At 58.4% G+C, this 21561-nt stretch overlaps 1 protein-coding gene across 1 annotated transcript; it reads left to right on the top strand.

Moving 5' to 3' along the window:
* The first annotated feature begins 1877 nt into the window (after nucleotides 1-1877).
* Nucleotides 1878-19419, top strand: MMP25 (matrix metallopeptidase 25). Its single transcript, XM_073346348.1, is given in 12 exon segments — nucleotides 1878-1884; nucleotides 2312-2394; nucleotides 2396-2413; nucleotides 4050-4182; nucleotides 4583-4718; nucleotides 4867-5162; nucleotides 5571-5744; nucleotides 5934-6030; nucleotides 6172-6254; nucleotides 7042-7194; nucleotides 18477-18737; nucleotides 18937-19419. Coding segments are annotated over 12 exon segments (1698 nt in total). The 3' UTR covers nucleotides 19194-19419.
* Nucleotides 19420-21561: the final 2142 nt, after the last annotated feature.

Below are 21561 nucleotides of genomic sequence, written 5' to 3'. Positions count from 1 at the left end.
ACGCGCTATCTCAGAGTCTGGGAGCCAGGACTCCTGGGTTCGCTCCAAGGCTGGGGGTGGGGGGCTGGTCTCGTTGCCTTTCACTGGTTCCCATCAGCCTCCGGCTGGGGTTATTTTTATCCCCAGTAACCGCTTTGGAGCCGTTGGCCCTGAGCTCCCTGCATCCTCCAGCCTTGTGACTTGGGGAAACCTTCTTCCCTAGACCCTGGGGATGGGGGCCTGGGGCTGGAGAAGTCAGGGAGGCCCCTGTCACAGAGTCCCCGGGCGATGCTCTGGAACTGCTCCCCATGAAGCCAGTCAGGACTCTGGGGGAGTCTCCTCTCTGTGAGCAGCCTGTCTGCAGGACACACAGCTCACCCCGGCTCCCACCTTCCTGGCTCTGACCTCGGAGCCTCCAGCCTCCTCTGCCCCTCCGGGCGCTTCCCACAGCGAGTCCGCTCAGGCGGGGGTCCTGGGGGGGCCAGAGGGTCCTGCCCCCCAACTCCGCAGTCAGACGTGACTCTCAGCCAGCCAGTAAAACAGAGGTTTATTAGACGACAGGAACATGGTCTAACACAGAGCTTGCAGGTGCAGAGAACGGGACCCCCTCAGCCAGGTCCATTTTGGGGGGCAGTGAGCCAGACAACCCCGTCTGCCCTTCACTCCATGTCCCAGCCAGCCCCCAACTGAAACTCCCCTCCAGCCCCCCCCTGCTCTGGGCTTTGTCCCTTTCCTGGGCCAGGTGGTCACCGGATTCCTTTGTTCTCCAACCCTTTAGCTCTCACCTTGCAGGGGGGAAGGGCCCAGGCCATCAGTTGCCAGGAAACAGGATGTCGGCCATTCCCTGTGTCCAGACCCCTGCACACACCTGCCCTCTAGGGCTCTGCAACGATCATACACCCTTACCCCACCCCCTAGAGACTTAAGAACTGATAGGGGAAACTGAGGCACCCCCACAATATTCGGAGGAAACATTAAGAACAGTCCCACTTCATCACAACCCCCCCTTGGGATGGGGTGGGGGGGCTGGGCACACGGGGACCCCTCTCCCGGTGCTGGGGCAGCTGGGGGGGAGCTGGGCACACGGGGACCCCTCTCCCGGTGCTGGGGCAGCTGGGGGGGAGCTGGGCACACGGGGACCCCTCGCCCGGCGCTGGGGCAGCTGAGGGGGGGGCTGGGCACACGGGGACCCCTCGCCCGGCGCTGGGGCAGCTGGCGGGGGCTGGGCACACAGGAACCCCTCGCCCGGCGCTGGACACAGTCTGGGTGGTCTCCGGCCCCCGGGGCTGTGGGGGCTGAGGAAGGAGATGGATGGCAGAAGGGTGGGGGAGGGGTCCCTGCTTTGATCTGCCCGGCCAGGGTTAATTGCCGAGCAGAAGGGGCCTGAATGTGGGGTGGGGGACGGGACCAGAGACAGCTTGGGGGCTCCCCTCCCCCCTCCGCTGGCTCTGCCATGTTTAGGGTGCGCTCCCCAGCCAGGGGCAGAGTGTGGGGATGGATGGGGAGGGGGGGGCTGGGATGGGAGTGAGGGGGATTTGGGGGCTGGGGAAATGCGGGGAGTCGGGGGGGGATTTGGGGTAAGCTCAGGCTGTGGAAGTTCTAGAGGAATTGGGGAGATTGGGGGATGGGCAGGGGAAGCTGGGGGGCTGGAGGCAGATCTGGGGTGCTGGGGTATTTGGGGGAGCTGGGGGGCTGAAGGCAGTTCTAGGGGCTGGGGTATTTGGGGGAAGCTGGGGGGCTGGAGGCAGATCTGGGGGGCTGGGGTATTTGGGGGAGCTGGGGGCAGTTCTAGGGTCTGGAGTGTTTGGAGGTGACTGGAGTTTGGGGGAGATGATGCAGAGGGGACCCCTTTTCCTTTCAAGGGTCGTGGTCTGTGGGTCCCCCCATGTGAACCCCACATGCCGGGTGCTGGGGGGGGCAGCCGGGGTGTGACGGGAGGAAATAGAGGGAGATTAGTGGGGAAGGAAGGGGGTGGGATCAAAGCAGCAGGTCGGGAGGGGGGGGGTTCCTCCAGGGGGGCAGAGCGGCTAATTGGGGGTCGGGATCTGAGAGAGAAAGAAACAGACCCGCCCCCCCCCATTCCCCCCCCCCCCCGCCGGCTCTGCGACTTGCTGAGCTAATTCCCCAACTCCCGAGCCTGGGGGGAGTTTGGAGGGAACCCAGGAGTCCGGGCTCCTGTGTGTGGATCGATGCAGGCTGGGCGGGGCTGGGGAGGAGCCGGGGGGGGGGGGGGCTGGTATATAGGGCAGAGGAGCTCGCCTGGGCAGCATCACGTCCTCAGCGCCCCGTGGGGTGGAGAGAGACACCCCCCCCCACACCACACCCCGGCCAGTACGATGCTGTGGCTACCCGGCCCTATGGCTCCGAGGCTGGCCACCCTGCCCCCACCGCCCAGCCGGCCGGCCCAGCACCCAGTCGCCTCAGCAAGGGAGTGGTGAGTGCCCGGACTCCTGGGTTCTCTCCCTGGCTCTGGGAGGGGAGTGGGGTCTGGTGGGTCAGAGCAGGGGGGGCTGGGAGCCAGGACGCCTGGGTCCCCTGGAAGGGCAGTAGCGTAGCAGAGGGGGAGCCAGGACGCCTGGGTCCCCTGGAAGGGCAGCAGGGTGGCGGAGGGGAGCCAGGACGCCCTGGGTTCTTTGGGAGGGAAGTAGGGTGGAGGAGGGGAACCCCTGTCTCTCTGCCTGATGCTTCGGGTCGGGAATCGACCGGGGTTTCGAGTTACTCCTCACCGCAGGCGCCGGCAGAATCGGAGGCGAGAAACCCCATTAACTCCTGGCTGCTTCCTCCCCTGCCCCCCCGCACCCCTGGGAGAGACCCAGTGGATCCCAGATCCCACAGGATCCAATCCATGACCCTGCACAGGGAGAGACTCGCTCCCAGCAGCCACATCCCCCTCAGGATCAGTCTGCTTCCGCCGGTCACCCGGGAAAGGACCGACTGGATCCCACAGCTGCGGGGCACCCCGGGGAGGTAGATCCAGTCGATCCTGCTTCCACCTGCCCTCCGCAGAAGGAGCTGCCTGGTCCCATGTTTATTTGCTGCCCTAGGTGATCCGCTGGGTGGCTGCTTGTGGGATCTACTTGATTCCACCCACCATGTGTGGGATCCCCTCTGTGTCCAATAGTCAAGGGGATCAGCTCCATCCAATCTGTATCATGGGCAGGATCAACTGGATCCCAGCACTTATTGCCTGGCTCTGTGGGGAAGATCCACTTGATCCTGTACCCTGCATGCACCCCCCCAGGAAAGCCCCCAACGGATCCCAGACCCAGTGAGGGAATTGACACGATCCTGCTTTTTGCTCATCTCCATGGGGTCAAGTTGCCTCCTCATTTCCTGTGGCTGGGATCAACTGGATCCAACAACCTCCTGATCCTGGGTCTGCCTCGGGCACGGGGCAGAGTGTGGACCCACTCGGTCCCTCCACCCACCATGGGAAGGATCTACTGGGTTCCCATATCGTGTGCACCTTGGGAGGGATCTGGTGGATTTGAGCTCCATCGGCCGCCGGTGGGTGGATCTAACGGTCTCTGGTGGGAGGATCCATCGACTCTCAGCTGTACCCAGCTTCCGGGGACGGATCTAGGAGATCCCAGCTCCAGGTGCAAGGGACCCCGCTTGGGGCAGGATTTTGCGGGAGGGAATCGATTGGATCCCAGCACCACTCACCTCCTGGGTTCCCGAGTTCTCCTTCTCCCCGGGAAGGGATCTACTAGGTCCCGTCCCCCTGTGCATTGCAACTGGGCCTGGTAGCTCACCCCATTCCCTTCCCCGCCCCCCATCCAGCAGCAAGCCGGCAGGGGGGAGGCAGAGGAAATGGGGGGGGGCAGAGAAACCCAGGGGGCGTCTGTTTGATCTTTGCTCTCCTCTGGCTGAACAATGGGAGCTCTGAGCCCATGACCAGACAGTGGGGTGCAGGGAGCGAGAGCCCCCCACAGCGCCCCTCCCCACAGCGCCCCTCCCCACAGCGCCCCTCCCCACAGCGCCCCCTGCTGGGAGAGGCCGGGCTGGAGTAGCTGGGAGCTCCCGGCTTCTCACCCTTTCCTTGCTATTCGTCCCCTCCCCCCCGCCAGGACTGGCTGACCCGCTACGGGTACCTGCCCCCCCCAGACCCCATGCAGGCCCGACTCCAGACCGAGGAGGGGCTGCAAGATGCTGTCAGAATGATGCAGAAATTTGCAGGACTGCAGGCGACGGGGATTCTGGGTAGGTGTGGCAGGACGCCTGGGTTCTCTCCCTGGCTCTGAGAGGGGAGTGGGGGCTGGTGGGTTAGAGCAGGGCGGGGCCTGTGAGCCAGGACTCCTGGGTTCTCTCCCCAGCTCTGGGAGGGGAGTGGGGTCTAGTGGGTGGGGTCTGGGAGCCAGGACTCCTGGGTTCTCTCCCCAGCTCTGGGAGGGGAGTGGGGTCTAGTGGGTGGGGTCTGGGAGCCAGGACTCCTGGGTTCTCTCCCCAGCTCTGGGAGGGGAGTGGGGTCTAGTGGGTGGGGTCTGGGAGCCAGGACTCCTGGGTTCTCTCCCCAGCTCTGGGAGGGGAGTGGGGTCTGGTGGTTAGAGCAGCGGGGGCTGGGACCCCGGACACCTGGGTTCTATCCCTGCTCTCTCTGCAGACGACAGGACCCTGGCGATGATGGACCAGCCGCGCTGCTCCCTCCCCGACATCATCGGCACCTCGGAGCTGATGCGCCGGCGGAAACGTTATGCCCACAGCGGCAGCGTCTGGCCCGTGAAGGAGCTGACCTGGATGTGAGTGCCGGACGCCTGGGTTCTTTTCCCGGTTTTCTCCTCTCCCGTCCCGTTTTCTCCTTCACTCCCTTGTTCGCCTCTCGTCCTCTGTCTCGTCTTCTGCCCCCCGGTTTCTCATTCCCTCCGTTTCCTTCCCCTTCCCCGGCAGGGTCCGCTCCTACCCCCAGGCCTCCGGCCTGCCCCGGGACCAAGTCCGCACCCTGCTCTTCTACGCCCTGCAGGCCTGGGGCAACGCGTCGGCCCTGACGTTCCACGAGGCGCCCGACGCCGACGCCGACATCCTGGTGGATTTCAGCCGCTCCTTCCACGAGGACGGGTACCCCTTCGACGGGCCGGGCAGCACCCTGGCCCACGCCTTCTTCCCCGGGGAGCACCCCATCTCTGGAGACACCCACTTCGACGATGAGGAGACCTGGGTCTACGACCCCCAGGCCACGCAGCAGGGTCAGCAGGGAGTGGGGCGGATTGGCGGGGGGGGCAAGGGGCAGGTAGCAGCTCAGGGGGCCCCGTGGGGCAGGGAATGGCATGGGGGGGAAGCAGGGGGTGCCATAGGGCAGGTAGTGGCGGGGGAAGCAGTGGGGGGAAGCAGGGGGCCCCGTGGGGCAGAGAGTGGCATGGGGAGGCAGCAGGGGGTGCTGTGGTGCAGGGAGCAGCAGGGGGCTTGGCAGGGGGTGCTAAGGGGGGCTTAACAGTGTAGGGGATGGGGGGGCAGCAGGGGCTGCTGCAGGACAGGGGACGCCGTGGGGTGGGTAGTGGTGGGGGAAGGCAATGGTATGGGGGGAAGCAGGGGGCACCGTGGGCCAGGCAGGGGCCGGGGGGGGCGTAGTGTCTCTCTTTCACTGTGCCCCCCAGGTGCTGGCACAGATCTCTTCGCCGTGGCGGTTCACGAGTTCGGTCACGCCCTGGGGCTGGCCCACTCCTCCACCAAGGAGTCCATCATGATGCCCTATTACCAGGGCCCCGTGGGGCTGGCCCACCTCTACCAGCTGCCCCCCGACGACGCCCTGGGCATCCAGACCCTGTACGGTGAGCAGCCCCCCCAGGCCCTGCTCCGTCCCCTCCGCCCCTGTCCTCCTCTCCTCCTCCCTTGATCCTTTCTCCTTCTCTCGTTCCTTCTTCCCGGGCCTCGTTCCTTCCTTTGTTCTTCCGCCTTTTATTGGTTCGCTGGTTCTTTCCCCTTCGTTCGCTCACTCCTTCCTTCTCTCCCCGCTCCAGGGAGGAGAGAACTTCGCTCCGGAGAGGAGCCGCCGGCACGGCCCATCCCCACCCAGCCCCGCATCCCCGATCTGCCACCCCACAGACCCACCTGGCAGTGAGTATCGGCTCCCTGGCCCCACATCCCTTCTCCTCCTTCACCCCATCGCTCCCCACTGCACTGAGCCTCGTTCCCTCCTTCCCCGGTGCCTGCCGGGGCCATGCAGCGCACCCCACTTGTGTTTGTCTGTCCCCGCAGGCCCCGCCCACTGGCCCCCGATCGCTGTCAGGCCCATTTTGACGCCATCGCCAACATCCGCGGGGAGGTTTTCTTCTTCAAGAGTGAGTCGCTTCCACCCCTGCCCCGTGGTCTGATTTCATGTGGCAGGGAGTCCCGTGGGTTAACGCCACCCCCACCCCCTCCGGTCTCCTCTCAGGGGGCAGCATGGGAGTCAGTTCAATCTCACTATAATCCCATGCAGCATGGAGTCCCACGGGGTAACAACACATTTTTGTAGCAATCTCACTATAATTTCATGAGGCGGGGAGTCCCACAGGGTAGCGGTGCACAGTTTGGCAATCTGGCTATAATTTGATGTGGCTCGGCTTCCCACTGGCTAACACTGTTTTCTGGGCATCTGTCAAGCTGATCTCTTGGTTAACAACCCAGGTTTTGCACAGCCTAATTAGGGCACATTTCTTGGCGTCATGGGGAGTTGGGCTAATTACAGGTGTGTGTGTTTTTTGTTGGTCACAGTCCACCTTCCCGGGGCAAGAAGTGAAAAACATTGCTGCGAATTTGTGGTTAACATTCTTGCAGCTCTCTGTACATTTCCTGGGGGGGGGAAGTTCTGCAGATTAAGGACATTTCATCACAGTCCGGGGGGGGGGGGCGGGGTGCTGTTTCTTGGAGGAGGCTTGGGGAGGGGAGAGTTTGCCAAGATAACAGCCCCTCAATGGGAGGTTGCTCTGGAGGGGTGTCCCGCAGGCTAAGTTCACTTTAATGTCCAAATTCATGTAGCGTGGAGTTCCATATGCTAACACTGCTTTCTGAGCCCTTTGGGCAGTGGGAGGGTTGAGGGGGCTCATTTCTGCCCCCCCCAATGTCTGGGTCCCCTTTCCCTGACAGGGAAGCATTTCTGGAGGATGCAGCCAGCCCGTAACCTGGTTTCCCTGGAGCCAGCGCAGACCCAACGCTTCTGGATGGGGCTCCCCCTGGATTTTGGGACAATCGATGCCGTCTATGAGCGGAGTAACGACAGCAAGATCGTCTTCTTCATTGGTGAGGGGGGGTGACCCCCACATTATACCTCAACCCCCGTGTATCTCCAGCCTGACCCATATGACCGCACAGCCTGCCCCACACTGTAACGCTGCACCCCATAACCCTCATAGCCTGACCCTATAGCCCCCCCAGCCTGCTCCACTGCACCCCATAGCTCCCAACCTGCCCTGCATATGAGCACCCATAGCGCCCCCCCATGACGGGATCCCCAGGGTGCAGCCTGGAACTGGGGTACCGCTAACTCTGCAGCCTGGGCAGTCTCTCACAACGCCCTGCCAGTGACATGCAGCAAACCCCTCCGGGTGCTGCGATCACTCAGCCGTCCGCATGTGGAGCCCCAACATCCAGCTCGATGGCATGAATGCTCCCAGAGCCACTCACGGATCACACACAAAGGCACCAGCCAAATCCCCCCAGCCTTGCCCCCCAGAAATATTCCGCCTGCCACTGAGCTCGACTCCCTGAGTTCGCCACTTCCTCAGGGGAAAGGGGACACGCACCAGCCTTTGTAACCGGAGCCGAGATTCCCCTGAGCATTTCAACCCCAAACCACTGTTCTAGGTAAAACATCAAACAGGTTTAGTCACGACAGGAAGACAGGTTTTTAAGAGATGGGACGGCTCAGGCGCAGAGCTCAGACTCGGTTACGTAAGAATAAACTCGACGTCTAAATGCCACAGACTAAGCAAGATGTCACTCAAGTCGTCTCCCACCCTAGAGGATGGTCCAGGCAGCTCACAGTTGTCAATACGCCGGCTGGATTCCCTTCCCGCCTGGGACCAGTCTCCCCAGTTCAAAGTCTGTGTCTTCCAGCCCATCTTCCAGGGGTTCAGATGGGGAAGGAGAGAGGCCAAGTGGTGATGTCTCCGTCCCTCCTTTATACTTTCTTCCAGCTGCTAGAAAGATCCTGGTTGGGACTCGGGCTTGAGCAGCCCCTGTTGGGTCCATGACCTCTCCAGGGAGTCCCTGCGAGAGCAGATTCCTGTTGAGGGGCCGTCAACACCCTTCTGGCCAGAGACAGGGGCTCTTTTGTCGGTACTGAAAGGCTGGTTGTGGGGGTTCCCAACCTCACAACATATTTCAGTCCCACACACACGGAGAAAAACTTCCGAACTCCCCACCCAGGGACAGCTCACACAACCCAACCGGGTGCTAATGTGCCACAGATCAAGACTTTTCAAACCATCCTTCACAAGGCAGGCTTTGTACCACCCCCGGCATCCTCACATCACAGTGATGAACACAGAGTGGGTTCCCAGCCTGGTGTTTTAAGACACAGAGTGTCACACCTCCGCCCTCTGCAGGAGTGTGAATCACTGACTAATGCAGCAGCTGTGGGCCCAAGGTCCACTTTAGGGTCTGACCGTGCCACTCCCAAGCATCGCTAAACCTTGTGGTATTACCCACAGACGCCCTTGCAAAGTCTGTGAACACGTTGTGGCTCCTCTCCAGTGATCTCACCAGTTAGTAAGTGTGTCTTCCCTGGGCGGCTAGAGAACATCTGTGTAGCCGTGTTAACTAAACTCTTGATCACAGGTCAGTCTTCGCTAGTGTCTTGGTCAGATCGTGCCTTCTGTTTAGACGGTGTGGTTTGCTCAATACCCATCGTGTCTTTGAACGCCTCCATGAACCTCAGCGTGTGTTCCGTTCCTGGGTTTCTTCCCTTCAGTGTGGGTTCTCCAGCCGATCCTCTCCGTGGGGCTGTGGTGCTCTAGGGTGCAGTGTGGGAAGGAGGTCAGGGGACTTTGCATGTTGGCCAACCCGCTGCGGAGCTGTCTGTCAACCGCAGGGTGATGCATATGCACATATTCCAGCTCCCCTCTTGGGGACGGGCGGGGAAGGACCCAGTGCTGGCTCCTCTCCCTAGAGGGCTGTGATCAGTTTGGTCAGAGGTGCCTTTTCCTGGCATCTCTCCCTCATCTCTCCTGTGTCTTACCAGCCCGGGGGAAGCCCTTCTCCCCTCTGCCAGCTGGGTCACTTGCATTCCCACAGACAACCACTGCCTCGAAACTCCCTGCACCCGACTCCTTGGCTGTCACAGGCGTGGGAGCTGCACCGTGGTTTACAGAGACACAGTTACTCTCCAAAAGCCTATCAGGAGCAGCAGCCTGAAGACCTGGATCGGGGTATCCTCTGTCACCCCCTTTCTCTGTCCCAGAGAGGTCAGCCGCCTGACTGCTCCCCTCCAGGAGGTCGGTTACACCGTTCCCAGGTCCCAGGCTGCGTGCACAGATGCTGAACCAGCCACTCTGTCCTGGGCATCCTCTCCCAAGCGACCAGTGAGGAGGCATTCCTGTACTTAGACAGCTTATTCCTTCTCTCTCCCGCTTCCCTGGTCCTTCTCGTGTGAACAGAGAGCAACTCTACCCGAAGTCCGAAGGTGCAAACAATTCAATGTTTGTTGGGATGAACTTCCAGCAAGCTTAAATCCAAGTTCCTTTGTCCTTATTTTCGACTCCCAACTTACTTCCTGTTTGCCTCTAATTTATATAGTAGTATTCTCAGCTGTACCTTAACCAATCATTCTACTGAAATTTACCTAACCCATCCTAACATATTGTAACATAATTCTCTAACCAATTATATCCCACTACCCTAATTAACTTACCCCTATAGCAGACCGAAACAATTAGGGAACCAGACAGATTAGCAATAGACAAGTGGGGGCCAGAAAGATAAACCAGACAGGAATGAGGGTTTCGCACCCACAACTATTGAGAAGTGAGTTCTTGCCAGACTGGGTGCTGTCAACCTAAGTTTTCTTTAACTATCTTTGTCTGGTGGTGATGAGCACTCTCGGGACAGGACCGTATCCTAACAGCCCAGTAGCCCCTTATTTCAGCATGACCAGTCTGGGACGTGAGGATGTGACCGTTCGCGTCCCAGCTTATGGCTGCCCCTGCTGCTTAGCCAGAGGCCTGAGCCTAAGAACAGGGTAGGGTGACCAGACGGCAAATGTGAAAAATCGGGATGGGGTGGGGGGTAATAGGAGTCTATATAAGACAAAGACCCAAAAATTGGGACTGTCCCTATAAAATCGGGACATCTGGTCACCCTAAAACAGGGCCTCAGACTATCCTCATCAGAGAAGGCCCTTGCACAGATTTTCTGTTATACCTCTGCACCCCAAACCCCTGCCCCTGCCCCTGCCCAGAGCCTGCACCCAGCACCGCAAACCCCCTCCCGCACCCCCTCCTGCACCCCAACCCCCTGCCCCAGCCCAGAGCCTGCACCCAGCACCCCAAACCCCTTCCCAGAGCCTGCACCCAGCACCCCAAACCCCTTCCCAGAGCCCGCACCCAGCACCCCAAACCCCTTCCCAGAGCCTTAGGCAGGTGGGGGGGTGGCGGGACTTGGACCCGTTCCGGACACCATCACAATTGATACAAACCTGCTGCCCTGGCTCTGTTGCCTGGTGAAGTGCCACTCCCTCTGTCTGCTGCAGGGCCTCTGACCGGCCAACACCTCGGCTTGTTCCTGGGCCCCTCGTCCCGGCGCTGTGCACGGCTTCCCCTTTGGCCTTTTCTGCTTCCTTCTTCGAGGCTCGCTGGGAAGCCCCGACCTCCAGCTGCTGCAGCTCCCAGGTTTGCTCAGGTTCTTGCTCCTCCGTGCGGTTTGTGCAGCGCTGAACTGGAAACGGCCTCCCCCTCGCGCGTCTCTTTCTGTTCCTCCTTCCTGGTCCCGAAAGCAGCAAACTGAGAATAACCAACTGGCAACCGGCTCTTGGCTGGTCTCAGCCACCGCACTCAAAGCCTCACCTCAAATCTCCACACCAGTGTACGAAGTGCAAGTCTGGCTGAGTGCAAGCTGTGTGTTTCACCCCACTGGGCCGGGACCCCCGGGGTGCAGCCTGGGGCTGTGGGACAGCCGGGGCCCCGAACTCTCCAGCCTGGGCTGTCTCTCACAACGCCCTGCCAGTGACACGCAGCAAACCCCTCCAGGCGCTGCGATCACTCAGCCGTCCACATGCGGAGACCCACACCCAGCTAAACTGCATGAATGCTCCCGAGAGCAGCACCAGCCAAACCCCCAGCCTTGCACCCCAGAGATATACCGTCTGACGCTGCTGCAGACTCTTCGGCCACTGCAAGCTCGTTAATTAGTTCCTCAGAGGAAAGGGGACGCGCACCAGCCTTTGTAACCGGAGCCGAGATTCCCCTGAGCATTTCAACCCCAAACCACTGTTCTAGGTAAAACATCAAACAGGTTTAGTCACGACAGGAAGACAGGTTTTTAAGAGATGGGACGGCTCAGGCGCAGAGCTCAGACTCGGTTACGTAAGAATAAACTCGACGTCTAAATGCCACAGACTAAGCAAGATTTCACTCAAGTCGTCTCCCACCCTAGAGGATGGTCCAGGCAGCTCACAGTTGTCAATACTGTGACGAAGTGGGACTGTTCTTAATGTTTCCTCTGAATAGTGTGGGGGTGCCTCAGTTTCCCCTAGGCAGTTCTTAAGTATCTAGGTGGTGGGGTAAGGTTGTATGATCATTGCAGAGCCCTAAAGGGCAGGTGTGTACAGGGGTCTGGACACAGAGAATGGCCGACACCCTGTTTCCTGGCACCTGATGTCCTGGCCCTTCCCCCCTGCAAGGTGAGAGCTAAAGGGTTGGAGAACAAAGGAATCGGGTGCCCTCCTGGCCAGGGAAAGGGACAAAGCCCAGAGGAGGAGGGGCTGGAGGGAGTTTCAGTTTGGGGCTGGCTGGAGACATGGAGTGAAGTGCAGACGTGGTTGTCTGGCTCACCGCCCCCCAAAATGGACCCAGCTGAGGGGTCCTGTTCTCTGCACCTACAAGCTCTGTTTTAGATCATGTTCCTGTCGTCTAATAAACCTCTGTTTTACTGGCTGGCTGAGAGTCCTGTCTGACTGCGGAGTTGGGGGGCAGGACCCTCTGGCTTCCCCAGGACCCCACCTGGGCGGACTCAGTGGGGGAAGCGCACGGAGAGGCAGAGGACGCTGAATGCTCCGAGGTCAGACCCAGGAAGGGGGAAGCTGGGTGAGCTGTGTGTCCTGCAGACAGGCTGCTCACAGAAAGGCAACTGCCCCAGAGTCCTGACTGGCTTCGTAGGGAGCAGTTCCAGAGCATCGCCCGGGGACTCCGTGACAACTGGTGGCAGCGGTGGGATGTACTGCACCCCGTGGACGGCGCTTCCTGCAGTAAGTGACTGGGGAGCAGTAACACGAAGGGGGATTGACGGGGACCAGGCCTGCTGAAGGCTCAGAGAAGAGCGGTTTCAGGGGCGGTTAACCCCTGGGAGTGTGTGACCAGAGAGAAGGACATTTGCAGTAACAGGGTTCCCCTGGGGATTGCAGCGAGCGGTCCCAGGGGCGGAGGAGTCTGCAGCTCGACCCTGGCAAAGAGGGGTGACCTCGAGAAGGGCTGGCACACGAGGGGTTCTCCCTGGAAACCGTGGGGAGCTGAGAGCACACAGGCCTGTGAGTCCACAACAACTTGGGAGGAGCGGAGTGATGGCCTGTCACCGTCTCCTTAAGAAGGACATTGTAACCCTGTACAGAAAGAGAGGGTTGAGCGTTGGAAAGTTCACCAAAGCAGAGTTAATCGTGCAGCTGGAGGAGGATGACCGCTCTCAGGGACAGATTCCTGACCCCAAATGGGGCGATAGCAGGATCTGGGAGCAGCAGGAGTGGGAGCCAGGCATCCCCAAGACTCCTGTCCCCGACCAGACGAGGGTCTTCACGATCGGGTTCCCCACCGGGGGATCGGAGATGGACGGGATTGGAGCTGAGTCTGAGAGAGCGAGAGGACTGTGAGAGACAGCGAGAGCCCGAGAAAGAGCTGCAGAAGCAGCAGCAGCATGAACTGGCGGTGGGGGAGCGGAGAGGCCTAGGGGACCCTCCGGGGTGAGTGGGGATAGACCCCGGGGTGCCAGTTCCGCAGGGAGCCTCGAGACTAAATCGCTGCCCCTGGTTAAGGGGGGTGGCGGGGATGTGGAAAAGCCCCGGTGTCTAGCTCCCTTGCTGGGTCCCAAGGCCACAGACTCCATCAGCCAGATGGGTGGGGCGGTGGACAGGCTCCCACTCCTGACCCCAACCTGTATGTCTGTGTGGAGTTTCCTGGGGCCAGGCCCCTCGGACCCCCGGGGGAGCGGAAGGTGATGGTCAATGGGGAGACGTTCCTGGGGTGGCGAGATCCTGGGACAGAGAGAACTGGTGTCAGGCCCTGGGTGGTGCAGCCTCAGATGCTGAGGGGCTGGGTGAGCTGGGTGAGGGTCCCAGGGACGAAGCCCCTCGCCCTGCCTATGGCCCAGATCCCTGTGCAGACCCAGGAGGGGTGGGGCTGGCTGGTCGTTTGGGTTCTCCAGGATACGAGCTGCGAGACCCTGTTGTTGGTGACTGTGTCTCTTTGGGACAGGATCCAGGCCCTGCTCCTGTAACGGCCAAGGGTTTGAATTTGAATCCAGGGAACCAATCCGTGCAGAGGGAAATGGTCAGTGAAAATGCAGATGACCTGGCTGGCAGGGGGGAGGAGCGGCTAGGCTCAGGCTACCTGCCTGCCTGTAACCAGACCCCTGGGGCTGGGTGGGACAGAGAGATGCTCCCCGCCCCCCTTGCACACCGGAGAGGGGGCTCAGGGGGCTCACGCTGGCTCTGATGCTGTGAGGAAAGCAGGGAGCTCCCTGCCTACCCCACTGGGACAGCCAGGGCAGCGCTGAGCAAGGGGGGGGCTGAGACCCCAGCTGAGTGGGGGGAGACACAGGCAGGGCAGGGGATCTGTGGGGAGTGGCAAGGTGCTTGGTAAGGAAAGTCTGGATGAGCCCAGGCAGCCTTGTGAGCTGATGGCTGTGTCTAGTCAGCAGGGTGGGAAGGCGAGGAGAGTGGAAGATGAGTGTCCCTGGACCTTACCTGTTAGCTGGGTGGAGAATTGTGACAGTGAAGGAAACGTGCCTGTGTCTGTCAGGGGTATTGACTTGCCTATGGAGGGAGCTACCCTGATCTCCAAGCAGTTGTCTGTGACCAGCCTTGTGTGCTGGGACAAAGGGAATGAGATCCCAAGCTGTGTGTCTGGGAAAGGAGAAAGTGTGTCCGGCTCTTCTTGGTCTGTGGAGCAGACAGAAGGGGCCTTTCAGCCTGTGATGGTTGAGGGTCGTGCAGTTGTCTCAGAGCTGGTTCTGGATTCAACTAAAGCCCAGGAAGGGAAGGGTCCTAAGTTTGTGTCTGCTCGGGAGAATGGCCCTGTAACTAGGTCACATCCAGTTAGGGTCTATGTAAAATCCCAGAGCCCAGACAATTCTGGTGCTTGTATTTTGCCTGTTGCTAGTGTGTTGTTGGAAAGGGTGGAGCAACTCTGTCTAATCAGGGTGAGATCCTAGCCAGGGCACAAGGAGAGCATGAAAGTGTGTGATTGTGTTACCTACTGAGGGTGTGGAAACCTGTAGCAAGAAGGAAAAGATTCCTGAACTTGTGTGTGGCAAAGGGAAGGAGAATGCTTCTAACCTTTTATCTAGGAAGTCTGTAAGTTTGCCTGAAAGAGGATTGTGTAGGAATCCGCCGGATGGGCCAGAGGTGATTCTGGATGTAAGGGAGACCCAGAAAGAGTCTGTTGTTGCTCAGGAAAGTGTTCCTCTAGAGCAAGCCCTCGGTGAAGAGGGTAAGAGCAGAATTTCTGGGAGGGGTGAATTGTTGCATAGAAAAGCCCTAGGGAAAGGAATCCTCATGGAGTCTTTGCAAGCAGTTGACTGCCACTGAAGGGGGTGAAAGTGATTTAATCCAGAAAGTTTCAGTTCCTAACAGCCAGAAATTTTCTGTTGTGAATGGATCCACTGACTTTCCTGTTGAAAGATCCAGTGTGGAGAGCTTTGAGAAGGTCTCAGATGAAGTGAAAGCTGCTAAGAAAGATAAACAGTCCTATAACCAAGTGGCTGTGTTTGGCCAGCTTGTTGGGGAGAAGACCCAATCCCAGTTTGACCCCCTGGGGTTTTGGGGTGGCCAAAGGGCACGGGCCACATAAACCTTCCCACATGCGGCCTGTGAGTGCTATCGACCACCCCCGACCTAAGGGAGGGCGTGAAACTGGAAGGGCCTGGTGTAACTCCTGCCAAGGAATGGGAGAGATGCTGGGGCATCCATGGGAACGTTGGTGGCTTCGAACTTCCCCAGGTCACCGGGTAAAGTGACCCTGCTCAGTTCGGTCTCGAAGGGGGGAGAGATGTGACGAAGTGGGACTGTTCTTAATGTTTCCTTCGAATATTGTGGGGGTGCCTCAGTTTCCCCTAGGCAGTTCTTAAGCATCTAGTGGTGGGGTAAGGGTGTATGATCATTGCAGAGCCCTAGAGGGCAGGTGTGTGCAGGGGTCTGGACACAGAGAATGGCCGACACCCTGTTTCCTGGCCACTGATGGCCTGGGCCCTTCCCCCCTGCAAGGTGAGAGCTAAAGGGTTGGAGAACAAAGGAATCAGGTGACCTCCTGCTCTGTTTTCACTAACAAGGTCAGCTCCCAGACTGCTGCGCTGGGCATCACAAAATGGGGAAGAGATGGCCAGCCCTCTGTGGAGATAGAGGTGGTTAGGGACTATTTAGAAAAGCTGGACGTGCACAAGTCCATGGGGCCGGACGAGTTGCATCCGAGAGTGCTGAAGGAATTGGCGGCTGTGATTGCAGAGCCATTGGCCATTATCTTTGAAAACTCGTGGCGAACCGGGGAAGTCCCGGATGACTGGAAAAAGGCTAATGTAGTGCCAATCTTTAAAAAAGGGAAGAAGGAGGATCCTGGGAACTACAGGCCAGTCAGCCTCACCTCAGTCCCTGGAAAAATCATGGAGCAGGTCCTCAAAGAATCAATCCTGAAGCACTTGCATGAGAGGAAAGTGATCAGGAACAGCCAGCATGGATTCACCAAGGGAAGGTCATGCCTGACTAATCTAATCGCCTTTTATGATGAGATTACTGGTTCTGTGGATGAAGGGAAAGCAGTGGATGTATTGTTTCTTGACTTTAGCAAAGCTTTTGACACGGTCTCCCACAGTATTCTTGTCAGCAAGTTAAGGAAGTATGGGCTGGATGAATGCACTATAAGGTGAGTAGAAAGTTGGCTAGATTGTCGGGCTCAACGGGTAGTGATCAATGGCTCCATGTCTAGTTGGCAGCCGGTGTCAAGTGGAGTGCCCCAGGGGTCGGTCCTGGGGCCGGTTTTATTCAATATCTTCATAAATGATCTGGAGGATGGTGTGGATTGCACTCTCAGCAAATTTGCGGATGATACTAAACTGGGAGGAGTGGTAGATACGCTGGAGGGGAGGGATAGGATACAGAAGGACCTAGACAAATTGGAGGATTGGGCCAAAAGGAATCTGATGAGGTTCAATAAGGATAAGTGCAGGGTCCTGCACTTAGGACGGAAGAACCCAATGCACAGCTACAGACTAGGGACCGAATGGCTAGGCAGCAGTTCTGCGGAAAAGGACCTAGGGGTGACAGTGGACGAGAAGCTGGATAGGAGTCAGCAGTGTGCCCTTGTTGCCAAGAAGGCCAATGGCATTTTGGGATGTATAAGTAGGGGCATAGCGAGCAGATCGAGGGACGTGATCGTTCCCCTCTATTCGACATTGGTGAGGCCTCATCTGGAGTACTGTGTCCAGTTTTGGACCCCACACTACAAGAAGGATGTGGATAAATTGGAGAGAGTCCAGCGAAGGGCAACAAAAATGATTAGGGGACTGGAACACATGAGTTATGAGGAGAGGCTGAGGGAGCTGGGATTGTTTAGCCTGCAGAAGAGAAGAATGAGGGGGGATTTGATAGCTGCTTTCAACTACCTGAAAGGGGGTTCCAAAGAGGATGGCTCTAGACTGTTCTCAATGGTAGCAGATGACAGAACGAGGAGTAATGGTCTCAAGTTGCAGTGGGAGAGGTTTAGATTGGATATTAGGAAAAACTTTTTCACTATGAGGGTGGTGAAACACTGGAATGCGTTACCTAGGGAGGTGGTAGAATCTCCTTCCTTAGAGGTTTTTAAGGTCAGGCTTGACAAAGCCCTGGCTGGGATGATTTAACTGGGAATTGGTCCTGCTTCGAGCAGGGGGTTGGACTAGATGACCTTCTGGGGTCCCTTCCAACCCTGATATTCTATGATTCTATGATTCTCCTGGCCCAGGAAAGGAACAAAGCCCAGAGGAGGAGGGGCTGGAGGGGGTTTCAGTTTGGGGCTGGCTGGGACATGGAGTGAAGTGCAGACGTGGTTGTCTGGCTCACTGCCCCCCAAATGGATCCAGCTGAGGGGTCCTGTTCTCTGCACCTACAAGCTCTGTGTTAGACCATGTTCCTGTCGTCTAATAAACCTTCTGTTTTACTGGCTGGCTGAGAGTCCCGTCTGACTGCGAAGTTGGGGGGCAGGACCCTTTGGCTTCCCTAGGACCCCGCCTGAGCGGACTCGCTGTGGGAAGCGCACGGAGGGGCAGAGGATGCTGAATGCTCCGAGGTCAGACCCAGGAAGGTGGAAGCTGTGGGAGCTGTGTGTCCTGAAGACAGGCTGCTCACAGAAAGGAGACTTCCCCAGACTCCTGACTGGCTTCATGGGGAGCAGCTCCAGAGCATCACCCAGGGACTCCGTGACAAATACGCCGGCTGGATTCCCTTCCCGCCTGGGACCAGTCTCCCCAGTTCAAAGTCTGTGTCTTCCAGCCCATCTTCCAGGGGTTCAGATGGGGAAGGAGAGAGGCCAAGTGGTGATGTCTCCGTCCCTCCTTTATACTTTCTTCCAGCTGCTAGAAAGATCCTGGCGGGGACTCGGGCTTGAGCAGCCCCTGTTGGGTCCATGGCCTCTCCAGGGAGTCCCTGCGAGAGCAGATTCCTGTTGAGGGGCCGTCAACACCCGTCTGGGCAGAGACAGGGGCTCTTTTGTCGGTACTGAAAGGCTGGTTGTGGGGGTTCCCAACCTCACAACATATTTCAGTCCCACACACACGGAGAAAAACTTCCGAACTCCCCACCCAGGGACAGCTCACACAACCCAACCGGGTGCTAATGTGCCACAGATCAAGACTTTTCAAACCATCCTTCACAAGGCAGGCTTTGTACCACCCCCGGCATCCTCACATCACAGTGATGAAGAGGGGGGGTTCCCAGGGTGCTGTTTTGAGACAGAGTGTCAGACCCCCCCACAGCCTGACCTCCCACAAACCCCCCAGCTTGCCCCACAGAACACTGGACCCCATAACCACCCCCAGCATGCCCTTCTGCACCTAATAACCCCCCCAACTTGACTCCCCAGCCTGCCCCCCACTCTGCCACCCTCCATACTGACTCTCCACCCTCTCTACAGGGCAGCAATTCTGGGTCTTCACTGACACCCGGGTGGATCCAGGGTCTCCCCACCCCATCACCGACCTGGGGCTGCCCCCGGGGGTCACGGTGGAGGCAGCCTTCGTCTGGGGGCACAATGGCAAGACCTACTTCTTCGAGAACTCCCACTACTGGCGCTTCGACGACCGAGCCGGAAACGTGGAGCCCGGGTACCCCAGATCGCTGACCCTCTGGAAGGGGGTGCCCCCTGGGCTGGATGACATCATCAGCTGGAATGATGGTAGGTGGCATTCCCAGCGGCGGGCAGTTCCCCAGGCTAACGCTGCTTCTCAGGCGGGCCTCCTTTGCCAACACAGAGCTGTGCTGACTGGTGTCCAGCTCCCTCTTGTGGCACAGAGCGGTATTGCGGGGCCACCCATCTAAAGTCACCCCTGCAGCGAGTGCCCTGGTTCTCATCTCTCTCTCTCTCTCCTCTGCAGGAAGCACGTACTTTTTCAAGGGCACCCAGTACTGGCGCTTTCTGGGGGGCAGCGTGGAGGCTGAGAGCGGGTACCCCAGGTCAGCCCCCCAGGACTGGATGTACTGCCAGGGCTCCCCCACTGCATCTCCGGCCCCAGGGCCACGGGGCGGGAGCGGGAAGCCTGGAGGTGGCCAGTGTCTCTGCAGTGGGGCCCTGTCAGGCCCCCTGCCGGCCTTCCTGACTTGGACCCTGGCTCTGGCATGGGCCCTGCAATGACACCTGCCATGCTGCGCCAATGCACTTTACGCCCTACCGTATCCCACCGCTGGCACCAGAGGGCAGCTGTGTGCAGTATCCCACTCTTGCCACCAGAGGGTGCAGCATGCCCAGGCGAACAGGAGAGTGGGTCGGCGGAGCACTGGGGCTATCTGTCGTAGTTATTTCTCGCTTGCCCCGTTTGCTGGGTGCCGGAGCCGGGGGGAGTAGGGGCGCCGCGGGTTAATGGGAAGGCCGGGCCGGGGGGCAGCGATGGGAGGGGGATCGAGGGGAGCCCGTGAAATTGTCCAACCCAGGGTTTTCTAATAAAAGCCAATGGAAACAGCTGCCTGGTGTCTGGATCGGGGCAGGGAAGAGGGTTGGATCGGGGGCAAGTGGGGAGGCGGGAGGGAGCAAATGGCATAGCTTGGCCAGCTGGTGGGTGTGTTTGTGTGCGCCCCCTGAGCTGCCCACCCCCCCTCCCTCCCACGCCCTCTCCATGTATGTGCCCCTCACTTGCCTGCATCCCCCTGCACCCTTCCATCCATCCCTCCCCCCACACGCCTGCAGCCACACCCCCCCCTCCAGCCCTCATCCATCCACCCCCCCATCCACCTCCACACACCCCTCCATCCATCTTGCCCCACACACACCCCTGCCCCCAGCCAGCCAGATACCCCATGGATCTGGCTTGGGGTGCTAAAATCTGTCTCTGTCAGGGGGGGTCTTTTTGTTTTGTTTATTCTGGGGGGGAAACACTTGCTGGGAGGGGCACTGGGGAAAGGGGGTTCAGGCACAGTAAGTGGCAGGGGGATGGGTACAGGGCTGCAGGGGGATAGGGAGATGGAGGAGAAGGACAGGACAGTAGGAAGAGGCAGAGAACAGGGACTGAGGAAAACATGGGCATGCCAGGATTGGGGTGGCTGAGCCCCCTCCCTGCCCCCCGTGAGCCAAGCTATGGGGCCGGGTGGAGCTGAAACAGGCCCCAAGAACTCACTGGGGTGAGGAGCTGAGGCTGGGCATGCTCGCTGCATGTCCCAGGCTCCCCAGAAAAAGCTCATTCTACTGCTTTGAGCCCCACTGAATCTCTGGTCAAAGTGGGGCACAGCTGGGGCTCCCCGGGCCTCGATTGCTGGGTTTCTCACTCATTTTCTGCACCCGCAACTCCCAGTTACACTTGCTGTTTATTCCAACTCGCCTGCTGTTTATTAATTAGCTCATTTGCCTTTAGGGCGGCCCAGATATTTCTTCTGACAAAACTTCGCTGCCCCGGAGCAGCTGTGGTGGGAGGCCCATTTAAAATCGTGTTGCTGCTAAAACCCACCAGCATTAGAGTGACTGAGTTCCTGGAGTCTGTCTAGTTAACTTAACAAAGAGGGTTAAGGGGTGACTTGCTCTCAATCCATAGCTACATGGGGAATATTTAACAGGCTGGGAATTATTTGGGGGCCATTCTCTGGCCTGTGTCATCAAGGAGGTGTCACACCAGATGACCACAATGGTCCTTGGAATCTATGAATCATTAAGACTCAATAATGATGACACTTAACTATATATCAGTAGGTTTCAGAGTCAACACCACATCGAGCAACCCTCCCCCCATCCCTGAGCAATTGTTTCAAGCAAATTGGAAGGGGTGCATAGAAGAGAACCAAAAAAAGATTTGCTGGCTGGAGAAAATGCTTTCGGTGACAGACTTAAATCTGCAGAACTTCCCAAAAAGAAAATTGAGAAGTGACTTGATCGAGTGTATAAACACCTTCCCAGGGAGAAAATCCCAGGTACTGAAGAGCTTTTTCATGAGCGGAGAAAGGCAGAACATGAACCAACGGCTGGAAATGAAAGCCCGACACATTCAAATTAGAAAGGAGTACCCCTCGCAGAATTCAGTTTTTATGTTTCCGTCATTTCGATGGAGAACAGCAATGGTGATTTTTAAAGCTTTTTTTTCTTATCATTGATTTAAATTTTCACACTTGTGCACAATGCTGGGGGTGCAAGCAAGGGGAGACAAACACTATTATTTAACACCTGCAGCCACTGAAATTCAAAGTTAACACACCCGTTGTCAACGTCCCACATCAAAACCTTCCGAGTCACTATCCATCAAACAAACGCTCAGACATTCTCAAGCAGTGTTTTTCTTACCTTGCCTGCCTGCAGTGGCAGATTAGCCCTGGGCAAAATGGCTGCCTTTCTGGAAGATCTTTAGCCAAACAAGTTATTGTTCCTGTGGCAATAACTTAACCCCCCCACAGCTGGGAGGTGTAACGTGAAGAGAAGCAGGCATGGTGAAGACATAACAAACCCAGTGAATTACCCGTCTTCCCTTTGTCTATGCTTTAGCTAAACAATGCTTTAGTAGGGCACAATGCACCAGTAACGGGGT

This window comes from Lepidochelys kempii, chromosome 6, assembly GCF_965140265.1.
Source record: "Lepidochelys kempii isolate rLepKem1 chromosome 6, rLepKem1.hap2, whole genome shotgun sequence".
Classification (NCBI taxonomy): domain Eukaryota; kingdom Metazoa; phylum Chordata; order Testudines; family Cheloniidae; genus Lepidochelys; species Lepidochelys kempii.
The sequence above is the reverse complement of the archived record's forward strand: the minus strand, read 5'-3'. Positions and strand labels throughout refer to the sequence as shown.